This window comes from Thunnus thynnus, chromosome 21, assembly GCF_963924715.1.
Source record: "Thunnus thynnus chromosome 21, fThuThy2.1, whole genome shotgun sequence".
NCBI classification, from domain to species: Eukaryota; Metazoa; Chordata; class Actinopteri; order Scombriformes; family Scombridae; genus Thunnus; species Thunnus thynnus.
Genome location: NC_089537.1, coordinates 14,960,783 through 14,984,639, shown reverse-complemented (window position 1 = coordinate 14,984,639; position 23,857 = coordinate 14,960,783). Strand labels below are relative to the sequence as shown.

The 23,857-nt window shown below is 40.4% G+C and overlaps 1 protein-coding gene across 1 annotated transcript in view; it reads right to left on the bottom strand.

The window, feature by feature from the left end:
* The window catches only part of sema5a (sema domain, seven thrombospondin repeats (type 1 and type 1-like), transmembrane domain (TM) and short cytoplasmic domain, (semaphorin) 5A), a 123,483-nt gene that overhangs the window by 78,535 nt on the left and 21,091 nt on the right, over window positions 1-23,857 (bottom strand). Inside the window, exons 2-3 of the mRNA XM_067578039.1 lie at window positions 11,491-11,702; window positions 57-156 (exon numbers count right to left, since the gene is read on the bottom strand). Coding sequence (XP_067434140.1) covers window positions 57-156; window positions 11,491-11,638 — 248 coding nt within the window. The 5' untranslated portion in view covers window positions 11,639-11,702. The remainder of the gene's footprint in view (window positions 1-56; window positions 157-11,490; window positions 11,703-23,857) is intronic.

Sequence of the window (23,857 nt, the reverse complement as noted above, 5' to 3'; positions counted from 1 at the left end):
AGACAGGGACAGAAAGAGACAGAGAATAAGAGAAGACAAAGTCAGATATAGGTTACCTGGCCCCGACGATTAGTTCGTTTTGGCCCGGGTCAAAGGTCAGCTGTGAGTAATCCACCGTGCCCTCTGCCTTGAACCTGAAGATCCACGGCTCCATCTCTGCCAACAACACCACAGGACACAAAGACAGTGAACCAATGAGAGTAGAGAATTTAAGACAGCACATGACAGCTGTGCTGATGAATTGGCTGCGTTCAGAGGGTCGCTGTAACTTTTCTTAAGACACTCAGAGAGTGGCTCTTAAAGACCAGACTTATAATAACAGCAAGTCTGTAGATCTTTCCACTACTGCCTTTGTTTAGATTTTTATTAATTTAGGGGAAGACGTATTTGCTCTTTTATATTTACTGATGTTGCTTTGCATTTGAAGTGTAAATATAAAGGCAGTCAAATTTAAATTTTGCATTGCAATAAGTTTAGAAGTTTCCAAGAAGTTACATTTACAAATCAAACAAAGGCATGTTCACTAAGAATATAGCTGTGTATATGCCTGGACAGTGGAAACTGGAATCAAGTAAGTACAGTAAGTAAAGTTTATTTAATATAGCACCTTTCACAGACCAAGGTCACAAAGTGCTTCACAAGAGTAAAACTGTTAAAGAAATGAGACCATAAAAATAGTACAAGATATAATAAAAGAAAAAACAATAAAACATAAGCAACAAGATACCTTAAAAACACACAAAATACAAACACTACACAGACACTGAAGATAAGGAAGGAAAGCATTCGAGGTGTGTCAGACTATATTTAAAATGTTGGCCTCTATGTATAGGGCAGTAGTGCTAAAAATTATTAGTAGGTGCAAACAGGTGTTGCTACACATCAGCAAAGCCGCGATAACTCCTAAATATTTGCTTTGCTGGATGTCTGTGTACCAACCATGAAAACCAGTGATATTCTGAATCTTTATCACAGCTTAACATAATGTTATTTCAGATCAGTAAAGGTTCAGTTCACGGTTAAGAACCAGCAGCCTCTGGACAAAACAAATCACGCCAGAGCAGATAGCTCCCCATGGACAGTAATCTGAGCAGGAGCACAGGTGGTGGAATGTAACTAAGTATATTTCATTTGACACTTTTAGCTGATAGTACCTATGTTCTTTTATTTAAGTAATATTTTCAGTGTGGGACTTTTACCTGTAATGGAGTATTGTCCCGTTTTCTACTTTTAAGTGAAAAAAAAACATGTCTCCATGTCACTTTTACAGTAAACTAAGAATAGAGGGTGTCTCAATATGTTATAAAGCCCCCTTTTTTTAGAACAAATTTCATTTCCCTCTGCGTAGGATGTACAAATTAAGTGTGCATAATTGCATTGCACGTAGTTATATTTCTCTGCTATGAAGGCAGCAAGAGGAGCATTTACCATAGTTTGCTACAAAGTTTAACATATTTTGTCACAATTCCTTAATAAAACTGTCAGGCTACTTCTTACTTGACACCACATAGAAATGGGCCCCCTTACTGAGTGAAATGAAGAGGAGATTGAATGAAGAACAAAAAGGTTTAGAGCCTCGGTTAAGGTCACTCATTCAAAAGAACATTTTGCACGGATCAAAGTTCTCGTACATTATGTCATCTTGTCTTAAAATCCCCAAAACAAAGTGAGACATGAGATCATGTGTGTACAAAATACTGAAATTTAGATGTCCTGTGGCTCAGTGGGAAGTCCTTTGATGTCTATGTACCCTTAAAAACTACTGTTGATTGATTGGTTTCCTGGAAATGTATATTGTGCAAGGATCATGCAAGGCCAATGAGACTTGTTATGGAAACTGACCTTGTCTTGTATGGTGAACAGTTAGACACACACACACACATAAAGAAAGCGGGAGAGCGATATCCCAGACAGACACCACAACATGCCTGTTCTCATGGCGCCCAACCCATTAACCCCTGACCAATCGAATCAAAGGCCCCGGCTGGTTGCCAAGCTATGAGGACAGCCTGTCTACCGTCTGGTTACCCGATAGGTTTAGTCGAGGGTGGTCAATCAGTCATTATGGCGGTGTATATGCTCTCCATTGCTCAACACATGCTTGATCTGTAGTCATAATAACTTACCCAGTACTACTGTATACGCAAGTCAAATTACGCTTCAATAAGCCATTACCATAAATGGGACATTTCCTTCACATAGCTAGAACTTAGAACATGCAAGAATATTTTTGAAGACGCCTGAACTCCAGCAAGGCTGAGTTTTTAGCAACGGTTGCTACAGTGATTTTAAGTCATTCATCACTGCATTTGTGAGCTATTTGCAGACTAAAAATTTCAAAGGGACGTTTTTAATTTACCAGGGAGCTTTCCATCAGGGCCGGAACAGAGGGAGAGGACAGCTTGAATATCCTCCTCGAAACACATTATCTGCTTCTTCAGGCACACCTGTCAGACAGCATTTCAAATGAAAGCACGCTCTCCCTTGACTGCATCAAAAGCAAGTCGTTTCGGTGACAAACGTGGGATTTCTGAGTGATTCAAAATGAAGACAAACACAGCAAGAAAACGTGTTTTCCGAAGAACATCTGCCTTTTCCAGCTCACGTAGGGGGACCAAACTCTGGCTCTCCAAACAAAACAATGTCATCTCAAGACATTTTCCCCTTGTTCTCTTTCAAGTCTTCAGTGATGAGTACAAGAAAACTGCAAAAAAAGAAAAAACACAGTGCATCTGACTTCAGGTTTCAAAGCACTAATACATTTTCATTAGCTGTGCTGAAATTAATGTCTGGGAGACCACAACCAACTTCACCGCAAAGATTTCATTTCACTTAATGACTGCTGCTCTGCTTATTCTGGGGGTAGACAAAAAGTTTTGGCTGTGCCAGGCCTTTGGCTGTATTGGGCTTGTTTTTTATGCCATCGAGAGGATTCCTGGCATACAAATGTAGCTGTGACACCCCCCGGGGGAAGACGGTGCTTGACGAACCCAGCTTCTACCCATAAATCTCCCTGACTCACCAGGGAAGGCTTGCTAACAGGGTGATGGAGTGTGCGTGCGTGCATGTGTTGGTCTGCATGTGTGAGACAGAAAGAGAAAAGAGAGGGTATTTGTTGGAGTGTGCAAAGGGAGCAAAAGGTTCTAATTGAACACAACAGCACTCACAGGATTTATGGCCCTATGTGATGAGGCCAAGGACCATTCATAAACATTCATAAGCAGCATGGATGGTCTCTCCTAAGGCTGTGGAGCTAAATATACAGAGCTTCCCAAAGTCAAATTCATGGGGTTTAGCAGATCACAGTTTGGGTTTACAACAGGGATGCAGAGATGCAAACATCTGGCACATTTGGACAAATTTTTAAAAACAGCACTGCAGGACACTAAGTTAGCTTCGCTACAGAGACTAATCACAGCCATTTGATGTGATATTTATTTGTTTTTTGGGGGATTGTAATAGCTAATTTTAGGGGCACCCTAGGGAGTGTTTTATGATCCCATATAGAGCCAACAAATCAACCTTATCGTTAGCTCAGTTGCAAAGGAAACAGTAGGACAACCCCTAGCTAATAAATGTCTATAAAAAAACCCTCTGTAAGAACATCCGCCCCCCCATCTCACTTCCTCGATTTCAGGTCTGCTTTGCCTGTTACATGGGTTCATATCAGATGTGCTTTAAATGCATGTGATAATGTAATCACATCACAGCCATGCTCGTACAGCAGCTGACTGAATCAGGGGATTGGCTTCTGATGAGACGAAGGAGTAATCACACACACATGCAGAATCACACACACGGATTAGGACGAAAATTCAGAAAGCAGCCAGGGCTCCAAGCCAACACAAAGCCAACGAACCCACACATACACATACACATATATAAACCTCCCCCCTCCCCTCCCATGGGGTCCCATCTTATCCCCTTAACCCCTGTCTCCCTCCTCCTCAAAATAGAACACCCCATCACTCACATCCCGTTTGTTATTCCTCGCTCTGACACGGAGCAGTTGACACAAAGGCAAAATGACAGGATATATAAATATTTACGCCCAGCATCAGAGGCCACGCCAGTCTTCAGTCTGCCAGCGCTCAAAGTTAACGCTCTACAGTACTGCCAGGCTAGCAACAATGGCAACATGTGGAACCAATTCTCAAACATGAATGGTTTTTCTGTGAGTGGTGTAAATAGAGTGTGGCAGCAGGCGCTCATACAAATGAAGAGCCAATTCACTCTAAATGCAGCTCTGTGGTAATGGGCAGCAGAAGAATTGCAACTATTTGGTCAAGTTGATGTGAGGAAACGATTTGGCTGAGCAGTCAAAACAGCAAACACCTGCTCAGTTTGAGAAAATCTAAAGCAAAAGGCAAGGTCAGTTAAAACCTTTGCGCGCGGCTCTGTGCTCCGGGGTTTCTTCCTATTATGTTATTTCTAGAAAGAAAAACAAGCACATTTTACAGTTAAAAGTCCTCAGACTCAAATTATCATGGCTGTGCTGTGGCCCTTGCGGGCAGTGAGTGAATCAGGCAAAACAAACCACCATGAAACCACAAACAAGTGTGCAATAAAATATTTAAATCTAATATGTATTTAGGAGTGGAGTCGTTTGATTCTTTGAGTGCAGGAAAAGAGACAGCCTTTTAACAAGATGACCAAATCTCTTCAGGCCAATTAAAAAAAAAAGAAAATATATATGTAGGGAATGACATGTGGGATTTTTATTGCAGAGAGGCAAATGAAAGACATACAGATCCAAAAATATGAACAGGCCCTTCATCATTCCATTGGTAGCCTTTCCTCCAATAAAATAAAACATGACTTGAACATAGCTGACCTTGGACATGAATAGAGTCAAGTTTATATTTTGGAATTTAAGTCCAAAGACCTTGGGTATTAAATTTAAAAGAATCATCCCCAAATGACCAATTAAAAGATCTCTGATATCAGTTGTAGCTTATTGCGTTTATGAATGCTATGAGGCTATTTGTTTATTTTCCTGCTTTCACTCCCCTCCCTCTAACGATGTGTTAGCCGTTCAGGGATGATAAAAGCTGAACTTGGTCTGTGGCTGTAAAACAAGTCTGCCGGTTCTCCTCAGAGACATGGCCCTCTGCTTGGCCTGTGAAGGCATTGTTTACACCACAGTTTATAACCTTTAAAAGCCGTCAAGCCTACACCCAGGAACACTTGTTAAATGTAACCCTTTATTAATACAGTATATCTCTGGGGCTTGGAACTACAGTAACACTACAAATGTCACTAGACCTTCGCCAAAATATATCCTTCTCTGGAAATGGGGATGAAGTCTTTCGACATTCATCCTTGAATAATTCTATAAATTACATACATTTACACTGGACCTCTACTGACGCTATATTGAGACCTTTTTTCGTGAAAGCATGGCAAGTGTACCTTTTGAGTAAACATTTGGGCCATTGCCGCAGAACTGTACAGTGTACTTTTTTTCTGAAACCCTTTATTTCTAAAACCACCATACAAAACAGAGAGCGGTCTTTAGACTATAGCATCCTTGCACCACAGTAGCAGTTCTGTCAGCCAAGTGTTGTGCCAAGTCAGAAAGCCACCATCCCCAGTGGGGTCAAACCCATGTGAGGCACACCCTTCCACAGTCAGGCCACAATCACACAGAGAGAAAGAAACGCTGTCACTGGAACACACTCAGACAAAACTTGACCTTGGCTTCCCATGATAGTTCATAACCACTCTTTGTGCTCTGTATTGTTTAAGTCCTGTTTTTTTTTAGTTTTGGAGCTGTTTCAATGAGCCTAACAGCCTCAATAGAGTAGTTAAAGGTCCAGTGACACAGGCTACTGAAGGACAGCAACATGTTCTGCTGTTTATTTCCTATAACCTTTACCCTAATAAAAAATCTCATTTAAGTTTTCGGACCTCAAGCAAGAAGAAATGCCAAAGACCTTTGATTTGTGAAATTATTGTTTTTTTCAGTTAATTGTCTAATTTCTAAAATGTCAGAAAATTGTGAAAAATACCCATTTCAATGACTCAGAGCCCAAGGTAATGTTGTCAAATTGCTTGTCCCATGAAACAGTCCAAAAGATCAAACTATTCAATTTACAAAGATACAAAACAGAGAAAAGCAAATTCCTCACATTTGAGAAGCTGGAACCAGAAAGTGTTTGCCATTTTATGCTTGATAAATGACTTAAATGAAACCAGGTCAAAACCTATTTTATGGCTGGACTATGTATGGTCAATGTGTGAAACTGTGGCAAATTTGTTACAGCGATAGTCAGCGGTTGTGTCTATAATGTGAATTCTTGGGTATTAAATGTCCATCTGCAATTTTCTGTAGTGGTCCCAGTAATATTTATTGTTAAAGTGTACTGAAGTAGCATCACATTACATGGTTAAGCTACATTTCAGTCAAAAAAAATAAAAAGAGGTTATAAATGCAGTTGCAATAACAATACTTTCCACTCATATCTTGGGATGTTTGATTTGAAAGAGAATTTATTTTAATTCTAATTATAACTATTCTAGTAACCTATTAACTCCCCCTGCTCTTTCATCTGTTTCACTCTGCAGGTGTCTCTCATTTTTCACTCTGCATTGAGTGTTTTGTCAGAGTGATGGTTATTTGGGGTGCTTTGACTGTCTGCTCTCCCTCATGCCTCTATGTGCTTTTTTTCTGTCTCTTTCGCGGTCGATGATCATGGAGGCTGTGGTGGAAATTGTAAATTAAAGTTTTGACAGCATTTTGGGTACAAATTCAGGAGGCTCATCTCTGCCCAGTTACCGAAGTTACAGTCAAATCAAGCACACCTGCAAAGCAGCCGCCCCAGGCTACATGAATTGCATGTTTTACCTGCAAGACTCATGTTTTAATGCTGTTGTTCATCATTTGTGATGTGAAGACGTAAGAGAAATAAACAGTTTGCATAATAGGCTATTAGTTCAGTTATAAAATCCAAATGCTGAGGGGTCAATCACCTTGTACAGTAAAGGAGGAGACGGTACAGATGCTGGTATGTGTCTGTTTAAACAGGAGTTTAGCCTACTCTTCTGAAGCTGAGAGCGTCAGAGCTCAGAGCAAGAAACACAGTCACTCTGCGTCACACTGCTGTCCTTCACTTCCATCATCTTGCACCAATTCATTTTAAAAGAGCAATGGCCAATGGGGAAACTCCAACACAACCAGCTGACCAATGGTGTAACTTCTTTAATCACTCAGTCACTCACTCACGGACAACCACAGTTAGGGCTGGTCCATGGCTGCCAAAAATCGGTCAATAATCAAAATTGTTGTTGATTAATTTTTTTGTAATATGACTAACTGTTTAGTCACAGTTTTCTTTTACAGCATTAGCTTGCTCTTGCAGCTAGGAGACAGTTAGCAAAGTTTAGCATAAAAACTGGAAACGGGGAAACAGCTAGTCAACCTCTGTCCGCCTACCCTTCTAAAGCTCACAAATGAACACGTTATATCTTATTTGCTACTATAGGCTATACAAACTTGTATAAAGACAACAGTTTGTGGTTTTAATGTGTTATGTGGTGAGCTTTAAAGATATTGGTTGGTGGATTTTGTTACCTTTGGACCAAGCTAGGCTAGCTGTTTCCCCCTGTTTCTAATACTCTTTATGTTAAGCTAAGCTAACTGGCTACTGGCTGCAGCTTCATACTTAGCATACAGACATAAGAGTGGTATCAATCTTCTTATCTAAATCAGAAACATCAGGCACCGCTAGTGATTTTCACTATTCACACATGCAGCTACATTCAGGACCATTTCCATCTTACACCTTTTCACATATGCCATGGCAATGCCAGAATAGATGGGGCAAGGGACAGTCCAGCAGATGGTAGCCATGAAACACTTATGGATGCCAACTGCCATAAAACTCAACAGAAGAAGAAAATGGGGCAAGGCCAGATGTACATGTACGTGGCAGAAGACGTCTCTTGTTATTTTGGCGGGCGAGGAGCTGTTTTTGTCCAGTACTGATGTTCTTGTAAAGTATTTCATATTCAACAAGTTGCAAGACAACTCACCTGCGAAAGTATTGGCAAGGCAACCGCAAATAAGTTGCGGATTCAAATACATCATCAGTGGAATCTTGTGATTGGTTTCTAACGTAACCCTTTAGGTGCAGCCGTACTGGCATTTTCCCTGAAATGTTACTAGGTCTTGAAGTGGGAAACTGGCGGTATAGATTTCCCTGAATATCGATACCTGCTCCCATTCACACATGATCCTATGTAAGAAATGTTTCTGAACATTTCAGGGATAGACTGCATATGTGAAAGGGGCTTAAGACTCAGCCCACAGCTCTAAATGTATGTTTGTGTATGTCCAAAAGGATAAGGTTCGCTTTAGCAGAGTGTGAATGTTGTGTTGTTGTGATTCACAGGGGTATATTTAATGTGTTTGTAGTCCTCCCAGCCTGGCTGAAGAGGAGCCATGGCAGCCTGGCACTGCACATTCTCAACAACCAGGGATTACACTACATTACATGGAGCACAATGCCTCACAAAAGAGAATGATAATAGGTTTAACGAGATGTTTCTCTTCACTCACACACTGTTTGTGCGTATGTGTATGCTTGCATATGCATATATGTGTTGGCATATTCTGTAATGACTCACAGCTTTTTTGCGTTTATTGCAAAAAAAGCGAGGGCTATAATTTGGCAGTCTGAAAAAGCTTTGTATACTGTACAACTTGGAACAATGAGATGTGTTTGAACCGCACAAAGACTACCATCAGGCCATGAAAGGAAAGTTATTAAAAAACAGAGGGGAAAATAACTGTGAAGGCAAAGATAAATGGACATCTTCATGAGACCATGGGAGCAGCTGCTCTGTAAAGGTGCTGATTCTTACACATGGTGAGAATAAATGATATTGGGAGGAAAGTAAACAAAGTATAATGATAAAACCTCTATTAAAAGGAAACTTCATGTACTTTCACATGACAGCAAAAAAACCTTTGGCTGTGCAAAGTCTGTAGAGCTTTAGAGCATTATAACCAGAGCAATAAAGCTGATGTATAGACAGTAAATAACTTTGTGAGCAACTTTGGGTGAACTTTTTGAGGTCAAGAGACTTTACAATGCAATGGAATTAACATGCATGCTGCACTGGTTTCTGCATTAATGCAATTCTAGTACTTCTAGAAGCAGTTGTTTTCTTCACTCAAGCACATAAAAGTACTTCAAACAAAGAAAAGAAAAAGCTGATCATTGTCTTCAACGGCTTCCCTATTCTCTATTCCGTAACTTTAACTACCAGAACTTGAATAAAAAAACATACATGGAAACACATTGCTCTAGAAATGAACAACTATGTTGTACGCTGGTGCAGTGACAACTGGAGAAAATAACTGCCCCATCAGTATGTAAATTACAGGCTCAATGCTAAATGTGCCCTCAAGCTTCAGGCTTGTGAGACACAAGAGAGAGCCTGTATGTGTGAACAGGAGTTAATGTAGCAATAACTGATCAAGCCAAACTTTAACGCAAAGTGAAATCTGTCTGTCATGCATCTAAAGGGACAATGAAAAAAAGTTACAACATATTTTCCCACAGAACTTGCCAGCCAACACTTTTCATATGGACTACTTCTCTGGTAGAAAATAGTTGAAACTGTGGAAACTGTTCACAGCAAAGCCTGTGGACTATTTTAATATATGGCCAAATAAAACCAAGATTGCACTGAAGGTAAGTGAGTATGTTTTTTGTAATTTGGGTAAACTTCACCTTTCCATTTACCATACATCATCTACTATTATCTAATATATTTCCACTAGTGCTCCAGAGACTATTATCTACTTCCCTGCAGTAAGAAACTGTATCATTGTATCATCATAGCGGATCATTCAGACACTGAACCACAGACAGAGTGAAGTCTCTGAGTTTCTCTCCCTTTCTTTTCTTCTCTTCTGTACAGTAGGCTTTGTGTTAGTGAACCATGCCTGATTGCTAACTGAAATGTCGACCCTCTTTATTAATGTTCCTATATTTCAAACAAAGCATTAAGCCAGTGGAGCTTAATGGGCCATTCTGGTACATTAGAGAAAGCAAACGCATTGACCACAGCTGACCCAAGAACTGGTGTATGATCCCCCCCTTGCGCAGAGAGCACAAGGCGGGAACGCATCACGTTAGCTGGGTAGTTAGTCATCATCACTGCACTCAATTGGCGCAGAGGGAAGAGTGCCACCTCAGCTAACAATGAAGTGACAAAGGCTGGGAAGAAAATTGGAGTGAGAGAGAGAAAAAGGGTTGAAGAGAGAGTAGTACACAAAATGTTAGTTTTGGTATGCATGTGGATCTTTGCACACATGCAGTGACCTTGGTCTTCCAGTCAATTTCTTCCTAGACAGAATGCTATGTGATTATCTGACTAGAACTCTGCTGGACTGAAAACAGCTCAATGACATTTTGCTACTCCGCAGTGGGCAGACAGAACTGCATTGATCGCTATTGATACTTTCATTCAACACAGCATTTCATTACAGTTTAGTTGTTCAATAGCAATGTAAGATCAAGGGGAAAGGCAATGAAATCTGACGCAGAATACATACTTCATCTAAAAACTGCACAGTCATGTAGTTAACACATATAAGGAAGATTGTGTCTGCTTGTGCATGAAGAAAAGAACAGGGAGCAAATAAAGGATGGGAAGGAAAGAGGAAAAGGAAAAAGGAAAGTAAGGAATGATGTAAATTATTTTGATCACAAAGAAGCAACCAGAAAAGTCTACAATTCACTTATTTTGAGTTGAACAAGTATGTCAGCCTAATGTCACCTGGATTTTGTGTTTTCAAGGATCAAATATAAGACGGTCCTTTCTAGAAATTACTTTTACTCCACATCACCTTTTCTTCTTGCTAGAAAATACAGTATACATTAGGGATAGGAAGATTCACCGATTTGCATCGGTGCACCAGCATAAACGTTCATGATGCACTCGCCCGATTAAAAAAAAGATTAAAAAAACGATTAAAAAAACGATTAAAAAAACGATTAAAAAAACGTGCCCGCGATGCATCTAACATCTCTGCATCGGCAAAATCCGACTTATTTATATATAATTATTCGGGGTGAATCGTATCGTATCACATTGGTAGTTGCTTCATATATATCTTTAATATATCAGATCACTGGCAATGCATCAAGATGCATATCACATCGCCCTCAGTGATGTAGATGCACATCCCTAGTATTTATGTGTCCTAGCAACAGTCATAATGGTGATGAAACGATCAAGAAACTGACCATATAAGGTCTACAAATCTAACTGCAGCGAAGGTAGGAAAGGAGAGGTCAATGTGATGTGATTAGAGTGAAGGAATTAAGTGTTGGAGAAATAGATGGAGAGATAGAAAAGGGTATAAATAACTACATGCAGCATACAGAAAATATGCACATAATTTCAGAGGGAAAACTTGATGAGCCCTATCAGTGGTCTCAGTCTGGTATGTGTGTGTGTTTGTTTGAAACCTACCTGAGTGTGGGACGAGTGGGTGCTCTGTCTTGTGACAGGGTGATTCAGGCAGCAGCACCGGCCCTCTCCTACTTGCCACGCCTCCAGGCCGCAGGACCAGCATGCACTGCAGCAGCAGCAGTGCATGCTGGGTAACAGGGCGTCCCATGGGGGCCTAGGCTTGGCTCACTTCTCCTCAGGCCTCAGGGGCCAAGAGCATTGGAGAGACACACCTGGAGAAATACAACAAGAGACAGAGAGTGAAGACGACAGTTTGGGGTTTAAACAAAGGCTTATTTCATATTTAATTTTAATCCAGCCGCTGGAAAGCTTGCTACAGTGTAGCACCTCTGTATTGCCACAATCACCAAGGATTCAGGGCGGGAGATGAAAAGCAGTAAAAATAAATCCTCACAAGCAGGGAACAAGGGAGAGAGGTGCTAAGAAGAGAGAGTGTGACAGATTGAGAGGAGGGGGGGAGTTTTATGCTGAGCAACAACAGCCTGCATGCTCCCCACATGCACCCAGAGACCTCACACCTCTCACCTCTGACACCTTGCGCATGAATCAGACATGGTTCTGCATTACCTCGAACACCTACCGTATGTACGTGTGCGTGTGTGTCCTCCGGTATCTGAGATATTGTGCATGTACATGTCTTTTCATGTTCTGACAGGAGCTTTGTCATATTTGATCAAGGGCAGAAATAGTTGGATGTTTGCTGTGTGTGTATGTGTGTATTCATTATTAGGAGTGTATACGTGCCTGATATACTGTATGTATGGAGCTGCGCAGAACTCCTCGTGGGTCAATTAAATCCTATAGCTGATGTAAATCTGATATGTTTTTATTCAGAACAAAACCCTCAAATTGTTCAATGTGATTATTACATAATGCTTATGGCAGATTCATGCCTCCCAGAAAAGTCATTGATGCAAGAAAAAGAAAGCAGTTTGCGCAACTCAATTGTTCATGATTTCTTTCTTTGTGGGGGTGAATTGATGAGCAGTCTAGACCATCTACATCATTACTTTTTAATCATTTATATGATGCTATTACCAAGAATGATTCACGCTGTGCGCAACAGAAGAATAAGCCTCCCTGACAGTATGCTTCATTTTGAGCAGCAGTGTGGTGGAGTGAGTAAAGATACTAAAGATCCGAGCTGTGAAGTGGCAGTAATGAGAAGCACTTTGCCTTCCTTAAAGTGTTTTTAATAAAAGAAAATGTGTTCTGTAGCTGAACCTGTGGAGCATTCTTATTATTTTGTTGCATCTGTTGTCCAGTCAGTGGAAAAAAAACTGCTTTGTATAGAGCAAGAACAGAGCAATCCTCCCTCCATGACCGACTTGATTTAGTGTGAATGGTAGGTGCACAGTTGCAAATAAGCAGAAACTATTAATACAGAGTTTGTTGTCGGAAGGCATCAAATGTGGAAAAAATGTATGCTGCAAAAAAGAAAAAAAAAGAAGAAGATTTGCTCTCCTCAGACAAACCTTATGTCTTTCTCTCTAAAGTATAGTGCTGGAAAGCTTGGAGTGCGATTGAACATAAGGCACCTCTCTTGTCCTGCTTTCGAATAAAAACCCTAATGCTGCGACTGCGGTGGTTTTATTCCATTTTCTCCTTGAATGGAAAGTTTACTCTGCCTTTACTGTGTATAAATAAGCCTCATGACCTTGGGGCCTGTACGGAATTCATTCGGAGTCCACTGTATAAATGCACAGGCAGTGGGGGTATGTGGTTTTCCTTCACCCACAAAGTAATGTAAAACACCTGTCATCCACAGTGGGGGAAAGCAAGTGACAGCCACTGCCAGTTGCCTCTCTGTTCCTTTTCCCTTTCGTCTCGTTGGTTCACACGTCAACTTCTGAACTCTTTCGCTGTTTCGCTTTAGTCAACCTTTCGTTTTACATGTCACTTTTCTTTGTCTGCTAGTTTCCTTGACAGTCTTTAACTATTTTTTCCTCGCCAAACAGCTATTTTACCTGTTGCAGCTGAAAGCCAGTGAGTCATTTTCCCTAGGTAGCCTGCTCGCTGGGACGTTCTTCTTGTCATTTTTAATATAGTCCTATAGACTTTTAAGTGTGCATTCACTTAGTCGAAATATTTCATAAGAGATTAAGCTGACATAGGAAAGTAGAGTATTGATGTTTCTGCAGTTTTGTGTGCATTGAATGATATATTGAGTGATTTGAAAGGGCTGTGGTATTCACATGGATCCTTGCGTGCATATGTGTCTCCAACCAACCAATACCCATTCACACCCACACGCACGAAGAGGGTTAGCAGACAGGAGCACGAGTCAAGGCCAGTGAGTTGAACAATCTTTGTTAACCTTGCTCCCTTTGTTACAACCCTGCACGTAACCACCTGTCAGTTTTAACATGCCTGCACACACACATGCATGTTCAGGATACAAAGTTCTTTGTTTCTATTCTCTCTTATCTGTTCCTTAATCGCTCATGCTTTCTCCTTACTGAACACATTTCTAATTGATGATGAATGAAGAAGGAACTAAATAATGACCAGCAGTGTTTTATGCAAGCAGCAGTGAAAACTAAACATACCCAGTGTGTTGAATTGAAATTGAAATGTTCTCTTTTCATGCTAGACTCAAAATGCAAATGAACCCTTATTGTGTTTACCTACTTTCCATATCTGGACTTACTGTATTTGCATCAAAATGAACCCTAATGAAAACCTGCCATTACATGGCGAAACAATTAATACCTTTAAAACCCTAGATAGTGCAAATATTTTTCAGCATTTGAAGGGAATCTGATTTATTCCCATGTAGCCATGACTTGATTTAAAACTAAACCGTCTGAACTGCTGTTTCATTCCCCTGAAGTGATCTCTGGTGGATCCTATTTTCTCTTTAGCTCACCACAAGCCACCGACTGGTCCTGTGGGAGAATACTGCAAGAGCTTTCTGTGCTGTTCAGTGGTCTAAACTCTAAATCATCTCCAGGGCATCAGCACAAGCTTCCACCACCTCCTCGTCACCCTCCTCCTCCTCCTGCTCCCACTCCTACTCCTTTTTCTGACTTTCTTTCACACCTACAGACACGCAAGAACACACGTACTGTACAAGTGCGTTTACAGCAAACTCGCACACACACAAACACACACACACTGAAATCACTCTGGGACCTGTGATGGATTACAACACTGGTACATTCAGTGCATGGAGCAGGGGGAGCCCTAGCCAAGCAAAAACTAAACATGGGGTACACAATGTTGTCATCTCAAATGCATAAAGAGCAGATGATACAGCATAACACAGTATTCCAGACAGGATAAATTCTGATGTCTTTTTTCTAACTTTGGGAATGCACACAGACACAGAGATGCAGACAATCAAAATTAAAGCTGCACAACTCTTCATAAATATACCATGCTTTATTCCCTAAATGCTTTTGGCTAACTTGCATCTATCAGGATGATATCTGAGGTTGTTTCTGCTTCCTTTAGTTATAGTACAAATCACAAATTCTGTACTCGTTAAACATCAAATTACAAAACACTAAATACTGAAAGTCTAATTTCTTATAAATCTACCGGCTCAACATGTTCCTCCTTGAACTTAAACTCATATAATTCAAAAAAAGTCCTGTTTTTTGATGACTTTGATGAAATTTACAAATTATCTAAAATGTTGAATGGCTTGAATCTCTGATGTCCTCACAAAACCTATTGTTAAAGGGGATGTATCATGCACATTTCCAGGTCTATAATTATTATTATTATTCATTTATATTTATATTCTGGGGCTCTGCAATATCTTTGCATGATTTACAATTTAAAAAATGCTTATGTATCTTATACTGGCACTTTATACAGCCCCTCAGTTCAGCCTCTATCTGTAGGAGGCTGTTTTACCTCCTGTCCCTTGAAGGCCCCCCTCCTGAGAAGCCCCCTCTGTTTTGATTGGTTAGACCCCGGAGGCTGTGTCTCAGCTAGCTTCTGGCAACAACGTAAACAAAAACTAGTAGATAGATTTCACTTCTTTTTTTCATTCTTTAATCGAAACGTCAGCTTCTCAAATACATCTGTACATGTTCGAGTCCGAATCAGATCCAAAATATGCTAGTGGACAACACAGACAACCCATGGAACAACCTTAGCAACAACCTTAGCAACAAAGGCTATGGAGTGGATGGTTGTTTGTTGGCATGCACAAACAATCTGACATCATCACTGAGAGGAAGTAGAGGTAACATTGCAAATGAAGCATTCAGAGCAGACCTAAGCGTGGGCTTTTGACGTTCGGGGAGCATTTTTACATATGTTCACCTCATGTTTTGGAACTTTGACCATGTTCAACATAGACGTACATTATAAGAGTATATAAATAACAGAAAAGCATGAAAAGCATATGTCCCCTTCAAAGACTGCATGTTACTTATCAACCTCAAAAAATGATGAATATGCAAAGGAATGGTCCGCTTGCAGTTAAATGTATACAGATGAATAATAAATGGACTCAGACAGTCAATAGCTGTTTGTTTCACAGTTTTCGACAGTTACATAATGACACCTTCAGCTGCATATAGAGAGCTGCAAGGCAGACACACACACACACACACACACACACACACTCCTCTGTATCTTTGCATTTTGGAAGTTGAGGTGTCAGCTAACTAATCAATTAAAGTCTTCCTGCAGTAACGAGTGGAGAGAGGATCATATTAACACCACTATTGATTTTGTCTGAGGGGCACTTCATAATGGTTGAATTACACTATACATAATGAATAGGCTCCCAAATAAACGTCGGCTTTGTATTTGTCACGCTGACACAGTTATACGCACACACGCACACACACATAGGCCAACATACAAACACGTTTGTCAAATGTGAGTGGTGCACTGATGATCCATCTGTCCAAACACAGTCAGGGGAGTGTGAGATCTCTCACTTTCTCTTTCTCCTCTCTTTCTCTCTCTCACTCTGCTCTCTCTGGCCAGAAAGGGCACACACACACACACCAGTAAAATCAACCCAGACTTTGTTTTAGGCCAAAAGCACACACAGACACGACTGAGGTGCTTTATATAGCTGCAGGTTTGTGAGGCTTATATGTGCACGTGTTTCTTTGGATGCGACTGACTGGGGTTTTTGCCTGTTTATCACTCTGTCTATCAAGCCGGTTATTGCCAGTTTTTGTTTGTTGTTCTTTGTCTCTGTCTGCCAATTGGTATCTGTGATTTTGGTGTCTTGTGTTTAGACCAAAGCACACATGGATATGAAGGAGACATTTGCTCTTCACTTTGCTGTCTGTTAGTCTGTCTGAAAAGCACAGCTGACTATCGTATTTTCTGAATGTCAGACTGACTTATTAATAACTGATTCTGCTGAACTAAATTACTGATTTTTGGGATCAATTTAATGTCCAGATGAGTGCCTGACTTAAGGCTAACTGACTGAACAACTGGTTCACTGACTGTGTAACCGACACACTAGATGACCTAATGTCAGACAGGTTGAATGACAAATTATTTGACAAAATAACGAACCAGGTGACTGACTGACAGACTGATGAGGTGCCTGACTGAGTGAATGACTGCTGCATAAAACACAACATGACAGACTCAGTGGCTAACTGAGTGACTTTTAACTGTCTTATGGCTCTCATTACGATATATATATATATATTTTTTGCTGCCTAGTCAGGTTTCTCTAACTTCTATCGCTATCCATCCCTTGTTCTTCTCTGTTTCTACCTTTCATTGACCTTTTCTGTCACTGTTTATGCTTGTATCTTCAGTCCACTTCAGTCTGCTGGGTGTCTCACAGGCTCAGCGGAGGATGACAGAAAGAATGACGGAGTGATGATATCACCATCAAAGGCTCATCGCTGCACAGCAGGACCCTTTCCGCTCTACGACCCCCAGATCAGAGGGCAGATTAATTCCGTGCGAGGAAATGTTTGTGTCTCTCCAAGAGTGGGATTGAAAAACGCACTTGGATCAGATGGCTTGTTTGTTTCAAAACCTTATCTGTGGTGAACAGTGTGGCTTTTGAAGCACAAATCAAATGTTCACATGTGCAGTTTGTCTTTTTTGCTCTTTCACAATCTCTCTCTCTCTCTCTCTCTCTCTCTCACACACACACACACACACACACGCACACACACAGACACACACACACACACACACACACACAATGCTGACTTAACAGCTCTTCCAGTTTTCTCCCCAGCCTGAATGCATTTTGGGCTCCAGCTTCCTTTTTCCCAACTGCTATTTCTCTGCTATTGGACTGAGTCCTGCTTGTGTGTGTGTGTGAGAAAGAAACAGAAACAAGACCTATGGGCCTATGTGAGCATGTTATTATATATTACATCCTATATATATATATATATATATATATATATATATATATATGAATATATTACTTTTTTCCTTATTGCTCACCCATTTTCTTGTTTCTCCTTAATGTAGAACACGTTAAACTATATTCTTTGCATAATAAAATTAATTTGACATTATATTATCATTATTCTTATGATTTGATGATTATTATTCATTTTCTGGCAATTCTTACATGTTTATTTTTGGTGTTATGAATCTTACTTATTGAAAAGTGATTATTTGGACATACAGTATAAGGTTTATGTTCCTGTGCCATGGACAATTCTTTAGAGTAATGCTATATCTTTTCCTTGACATAATCTGACTCTGAGGCTGAACTTGTGTTGAACCTGTTCCACAAAGAACTCTAAATTGGAATAAAGATTAAACAAAACAAATATCAGGTTCCCCTGTTGGAGCGATGCTCTGAGATTCCAATCTGTTGTTGGGTTTGGGAATGCTGCGCAAGCAAAAGTGGTATGGTTTGGAAAACAGAACTGTGATTTGCTGTTTATTTTTTGCTCTCAGTATATGGAGTGAAGGGACTCAGTTGATAAAACACAAGGCCCTGGGGACGAGGAGCCGGAGAGAGCTTCTCTGGTGGCCGACTGGAACTAACACTGCGGGTACTCAACTTAGTTTCAGTGCTCCAAGTTTGTTTGGCCAAACTTCTACCGAAACTTTTTTTTTTTTAATTTTTTTTACAGTAAATAATCTTGGGATCGATTTAAGATAATGTCACCTTCCTCTGCTCTTGAGTAATGGTTGTACTCACCTCAGACTCTGTTTTTTTGTTATTCTTTTAAAAAATTTGTACAAGTGGAAAAACACAATGACCCATAAACACACCAAAGACTGTGTACTGTACTGAGGTGGAAGGCTTTTTTTTTGACCAGCCCTGATGATTGGCCTGACCACAACCATAGCTTGGGTGCAGTTAAATCTGGGACTTACATCACACACATTTGAATCCACACAAACAACAAGCCACAGAAACACACACACTAACTCTCTCCACTGTCTTGCTCACACACACCCAGCAATTTCATCTGAGTCCCACCCTAACTCTCCAGAGGTTCCCAAATTATGCTGTTATTTTTACTCAACTTGCTTACCCTCTCGCACTCATGCTGATGCATTATCACGTGCCTGGATGCGGTCTACGTGTGTGTCTACATAACACAATTCCAGACAAGGCAAAGCTTCAATAACATGCAATATGTGGCAGAAAGAGTGACATCACGCCTGAAAAAGAGAGAAACATCCGTATCTGCGTGAAAAGCTCTCACACGCCACTAGACAGCAATTACCAGCATGACCTGGCCCTGTCTCGCTGTTTCCATGATTGCTGGAGGTAGTTCAATATGACCCGTGACTTAAAACCATTACAGAAAGCCTGGCAGGTTATCCCTTTGAATACAGAGCAGGGCTTTTAAAAATGTTCACTTCCAAATTTAGGTCAAGGTAAGGCAGAGTCAGGCCTTGTAGCCTACACAGCCAACTTCATAATTACAGGGAATTAATCATCTCTGAGGTTGGCTGGTTTCTTCTCAGCTTTTGATAAAGGTACTATGAGGTTTCTTTTAGGAACTGTGTCTAGTTATTCTTAAAGTTTTCTAAGAGAAGAAAAAAACAGAAAACAAAGCTACATGTGGCATAGACAGAGGAGTGAAACAATCAGCTTCATAAGGCTCTATGGACAGCACACACACTGCCTTTCAGTGCCAATTAACATTATCCCACAAGGCCTGAACCCTCTGAATCTCTACCTCTTCATCCAAGCCGTTGCTGCTACTGCTGAGAGATGTCTATTTAATACAGTGTCAACTTGTGAAAAATCCTGTGGCCGACCCAGGCACTGATCGGCTGCTGAGACAGCGGCTCTGACACATAGCCCAGACCCTCAGGCTACTGTCTGAGCTGTTCTCAGTGTCAAGAAAGCGCTGTTCACAGGGTGCAAGTTGTCACAACAACCTCGCAGCACTGGAGTGGCTTAAATCTCACAGAAGGAACCGAGAGTTTGTCACTGCTGTCCCAGAACTACATCTCACTGGGAGTTGATATTTCCATAACAACCTTAGCAAGGTACTACAAAGTTACCTCTCTGACAGGAAAGCAAGTGTTGGGTTGCTACTAGTCCTCTTATACAAAGTTTCGGAGCACTTTTTTAATGCCATTGTCATCAATGATTTTGAGTTAACAGCTAGAACTGAAGATTAACACCGACCCCCAAAACCCTATACTGATTTGCAAGCATAAGATCACTATTTTTTTCACCCTGGAGATGATCAAAACAATCGCGCAGTGGATTAATTTTTTTCTCAACATTTAACTGCTTGGATGTTGTATTGGCATCAAAGATTTCTTCCACTTCAAAGCCTTCTCTTCTCTGTGCGGTGTATTAGCGGGGCCAGCCCACATAAGAGGAGTGGCGTCATCTGATGACTGATCAAGGCAGCGGTGCGAAGATGGCCACCACGCTCCAAGACCTACAACAAAATAACTCACCACACATCCAGTGAACACAAACATTAAACTCACGCACTCATACTGGCACATACACGCTCACCTGGGACTGCAGTGATAAGGGGCATAAAGCCCACCACTGTGGAATGGTGACATTTTTAAAGCTTTAATTACATGCTTGGCTAACGGGTAGCCGACTGTCTCACTGGGCGCAAAATTACACTATCACTGTCTACAGCTGTGCACAGGTGCAAGTCTAAAACTGACTTTCTAGTCACACAACCGAATCTGCCTCCTACACCTCCAAGGTGAGGAAGCAAAGTGAGGGCGCTCGCTGCTATGCCAAAATCAAGGGTCACTATTAAGTACAAGACCAGTTCATTGATCTGTACCTCCAAAAGGGCACAGTCTCGCCTCACAGATGAATGAAATGCTACCTTGATGCTAACCAGGCTCTGAATGAAAAGAAAATTACATTTATCCAAGGATGAATTCCTCTCATTCAGTTGAAAATGTGAAATCAGTGAGTGGAAATTTTCTTTTTTGTTCTGCCTAGAATACAGCAGTTTTGAATCATCCAATTACTAATATTGTAATCAATCATATCAGCTTTAGAGGTAACAGAATATGACTGAGGGAATGATGGATGAAATCTCTTACAGATAGATTACACTGCAGGGGAGGTTGAGTCTCTTTATATTTATCTCTTTGGTTATACTTGCTGTAAATGTACAGATTTTTCAGCTACATACTGTTGGACCTCCTATAGCAGGGAAAAGTACTCATGTACTTCACTTTAGCATAATTTTAGGCTACTAATTTCCAAATGGTGATATTTTTCATACTTGTACTTGACTACACTTCATAAGCTACTGTGGGCTAAATACTGTATTTTTTAGTCTTTTGTATTTACTTTACAGACCCATTAAAAGTGGCTATAATATATATATATATTTAAAGTGGATCAAACGAATATGCAGGGCAGGAATTATACCACCGCCAAACGGCAGTGCTGTGGATGCCCCAGAGTGTGGACGTAATGCCCCCTCTAAAATTAACTACCCACACGGCCAGTTGGCATGTCCTGTTTTGAACTGGCCGCTGTGCCCTTAAAAGAAAGCTGCACATTTCCTCATTTAAAACTACATGCGATGCAGCAAATAAACAGACTCAGTGTTTCCCAGTGTCTCCATCATCAGTAGTAGTGCAAGATTTCTCCCACTCCCGCATATATATGTGTAACGTTAACGTAAACACTAACAGCTAATCTGTTCGGTAACATTAGCTGACAATTAACGTTATGCGATAAGCACAAGCAGCTGTACAGTGTAAGTATTAATACACGTTGTCTTTTAAAGTGTACTGGTCACACACTCTCCTACCAGGCTCTTGGTAGCAGTCAAAAGCATGGTAGCAGTTAGCATTTATAAGACTGCCTGTTTGTCTTTTTGAGCTCCTTATCATCTGTGTCAGTGGTATTTGGCAGCTTGACACATTCCGATTCTGCAGTAGAGACATCAGAAGATGCTTTGGACACATTTTCATTTGTCATGAATTTATTTCCTCTGTTGCACAAAACCATGTTACATGAGCCTTCAGAAACTCCTGCTGGTTAAACTGGACACTCACTATAAACAGAATTTAAGACACTCGCTTACCTAGAAACATTAAGTCTACAAACAACCTGTAATGCAACACTCTGTGTAGGATCACATCTGATGTTGTGAACACGTAATTGTCTAGCCATTAGCAGAGTGTGTATACAAATTAACCTGTAGACTGACATTTGTAACCGGTCCAAATATTCTCAGTGGTTAACTGTTGACATCCCTGACCAGGATATTGCTCCATAGTGTTAGCTAACTACAAACTAGGGGTGTAAGGTGTAATGGTACACAAAACTCACGATTTTGGGGTCTCAGTTTGGTACAATTTTGGTACAACAAGAAAAAAAAAGAAAGGTAGAAAATAACATTTTGGTCTTTTATTTTGAAAAATGTAAACATCAAACAATGGCTCATTGGCCAAAACTATTACTGAATAGTTAACTTATGATACAGCTCAGTGGTGCACTGTCAAAACGTTGCAGGTGGAACTCATGCTATAGAATTATTGTTCCGCACGTCAGAGTAAGTAGATTATTAAACTATTTTGACAGTAAAGTAATTGTTTGGGTCACATATTCTTTATAGGACTGCATACACTGATCTGTAACATCCGAACTGTGATGGCTTGAGGCGAATACATGTATTGTTACACCCCTGGGTAGTATACTCAATGCAACGAAAACGTAGCATATGCAGATATTAGTAGTGTGTCATCAGATTTGCCTGTGCAATATTCCACATTTATCATATAACAATAATTATATATGTATATATACAAATATATAACAAGACTAGCAAGACTAGTTTGCTTGGTCTAGCAAAGAGGTTGACCACCTAACAAATTATTATAAGATATAGCTACCAATAGCTACTGGGATAAACAAAAGTGCTATCTTCTTCCTCTTTTGGTCATGCAATGGTTGACGCACTTCCTTTGTGCTGTAAATCTAGCCTTCACTTTCCTGGGAGATCGTACCAGTGGCAGAATTGCATAGTGAAAGTGAAGCTTATAGGGAACCAATCTAAATGCCGACCGTGTCATTATTCTATAGACATAACACTGTGCAATCCACATATACTTCATTATGATAAGTTAAAGCAAAAAAACATATATTTTCACTTTAAAATTTGTAATTTTGTATTTTTCCTTTAATGGAGTTTTATTCAATTTGGGTTTTATACCTTTACTTTACAAAAGGAGATGACTACTTTTTTAAACTACTGGGCTAGATCTAACAAAGTTTGTGAACTACATGGCCTTCCATAGTTTTTTCACCACTTAGCCTAATGTTCAAGCTGCACAACAATATCTACAGCTAAGGATATGTTTTAGCACAAACGTGTTTTAGCATAGTTATTCTTATTTTAACTGATGCTTCCCTTCAGTGGGCACTTCACTTCACTTCAAGGGGCACATGTTTCTTGCAATCAACACATCCAAGATAACAAGCCTAACAGGCTGCCAACTCCTACAGCTCAGTAATTATATGCCTGAAAAACAACAACAACCACCTCTTTGGCAGAAAAAAACTCCCATACACACATATACTTCAACCCACATAAAGGACCTACAGATGGGGAGGGAGCCATAAGGAAGCTGCCTTGAGATGAGTTGTCTGACTGTATCAGAAGAAATGTGGCAGGAGGGATGGTAAATTAGCTCTTGGCTCCACTGGAACCAATTAATTACCAGAGTGTGTGCATATGTGCATGTCTGTGTGTGTCTGTTGAGTGCCTGGCCTTTGTAATTTGTCCCGTTAATGCCAGAGACGGGCACAATAGCAGAAAGTTATACCATTAATGAGAGAGAGAGAAATAGGTTTGGTTAACAACAGCTGTTTTAACACAGAAAGGGTATAGCAGAAGTGGTCTAAGTGTGTTTGTGTGATTGCATGTGTGTGCCTGCCTGAGTCTCCGTCTCCACGAACATGTCTCCCAAAGGTAAACTGGAACAA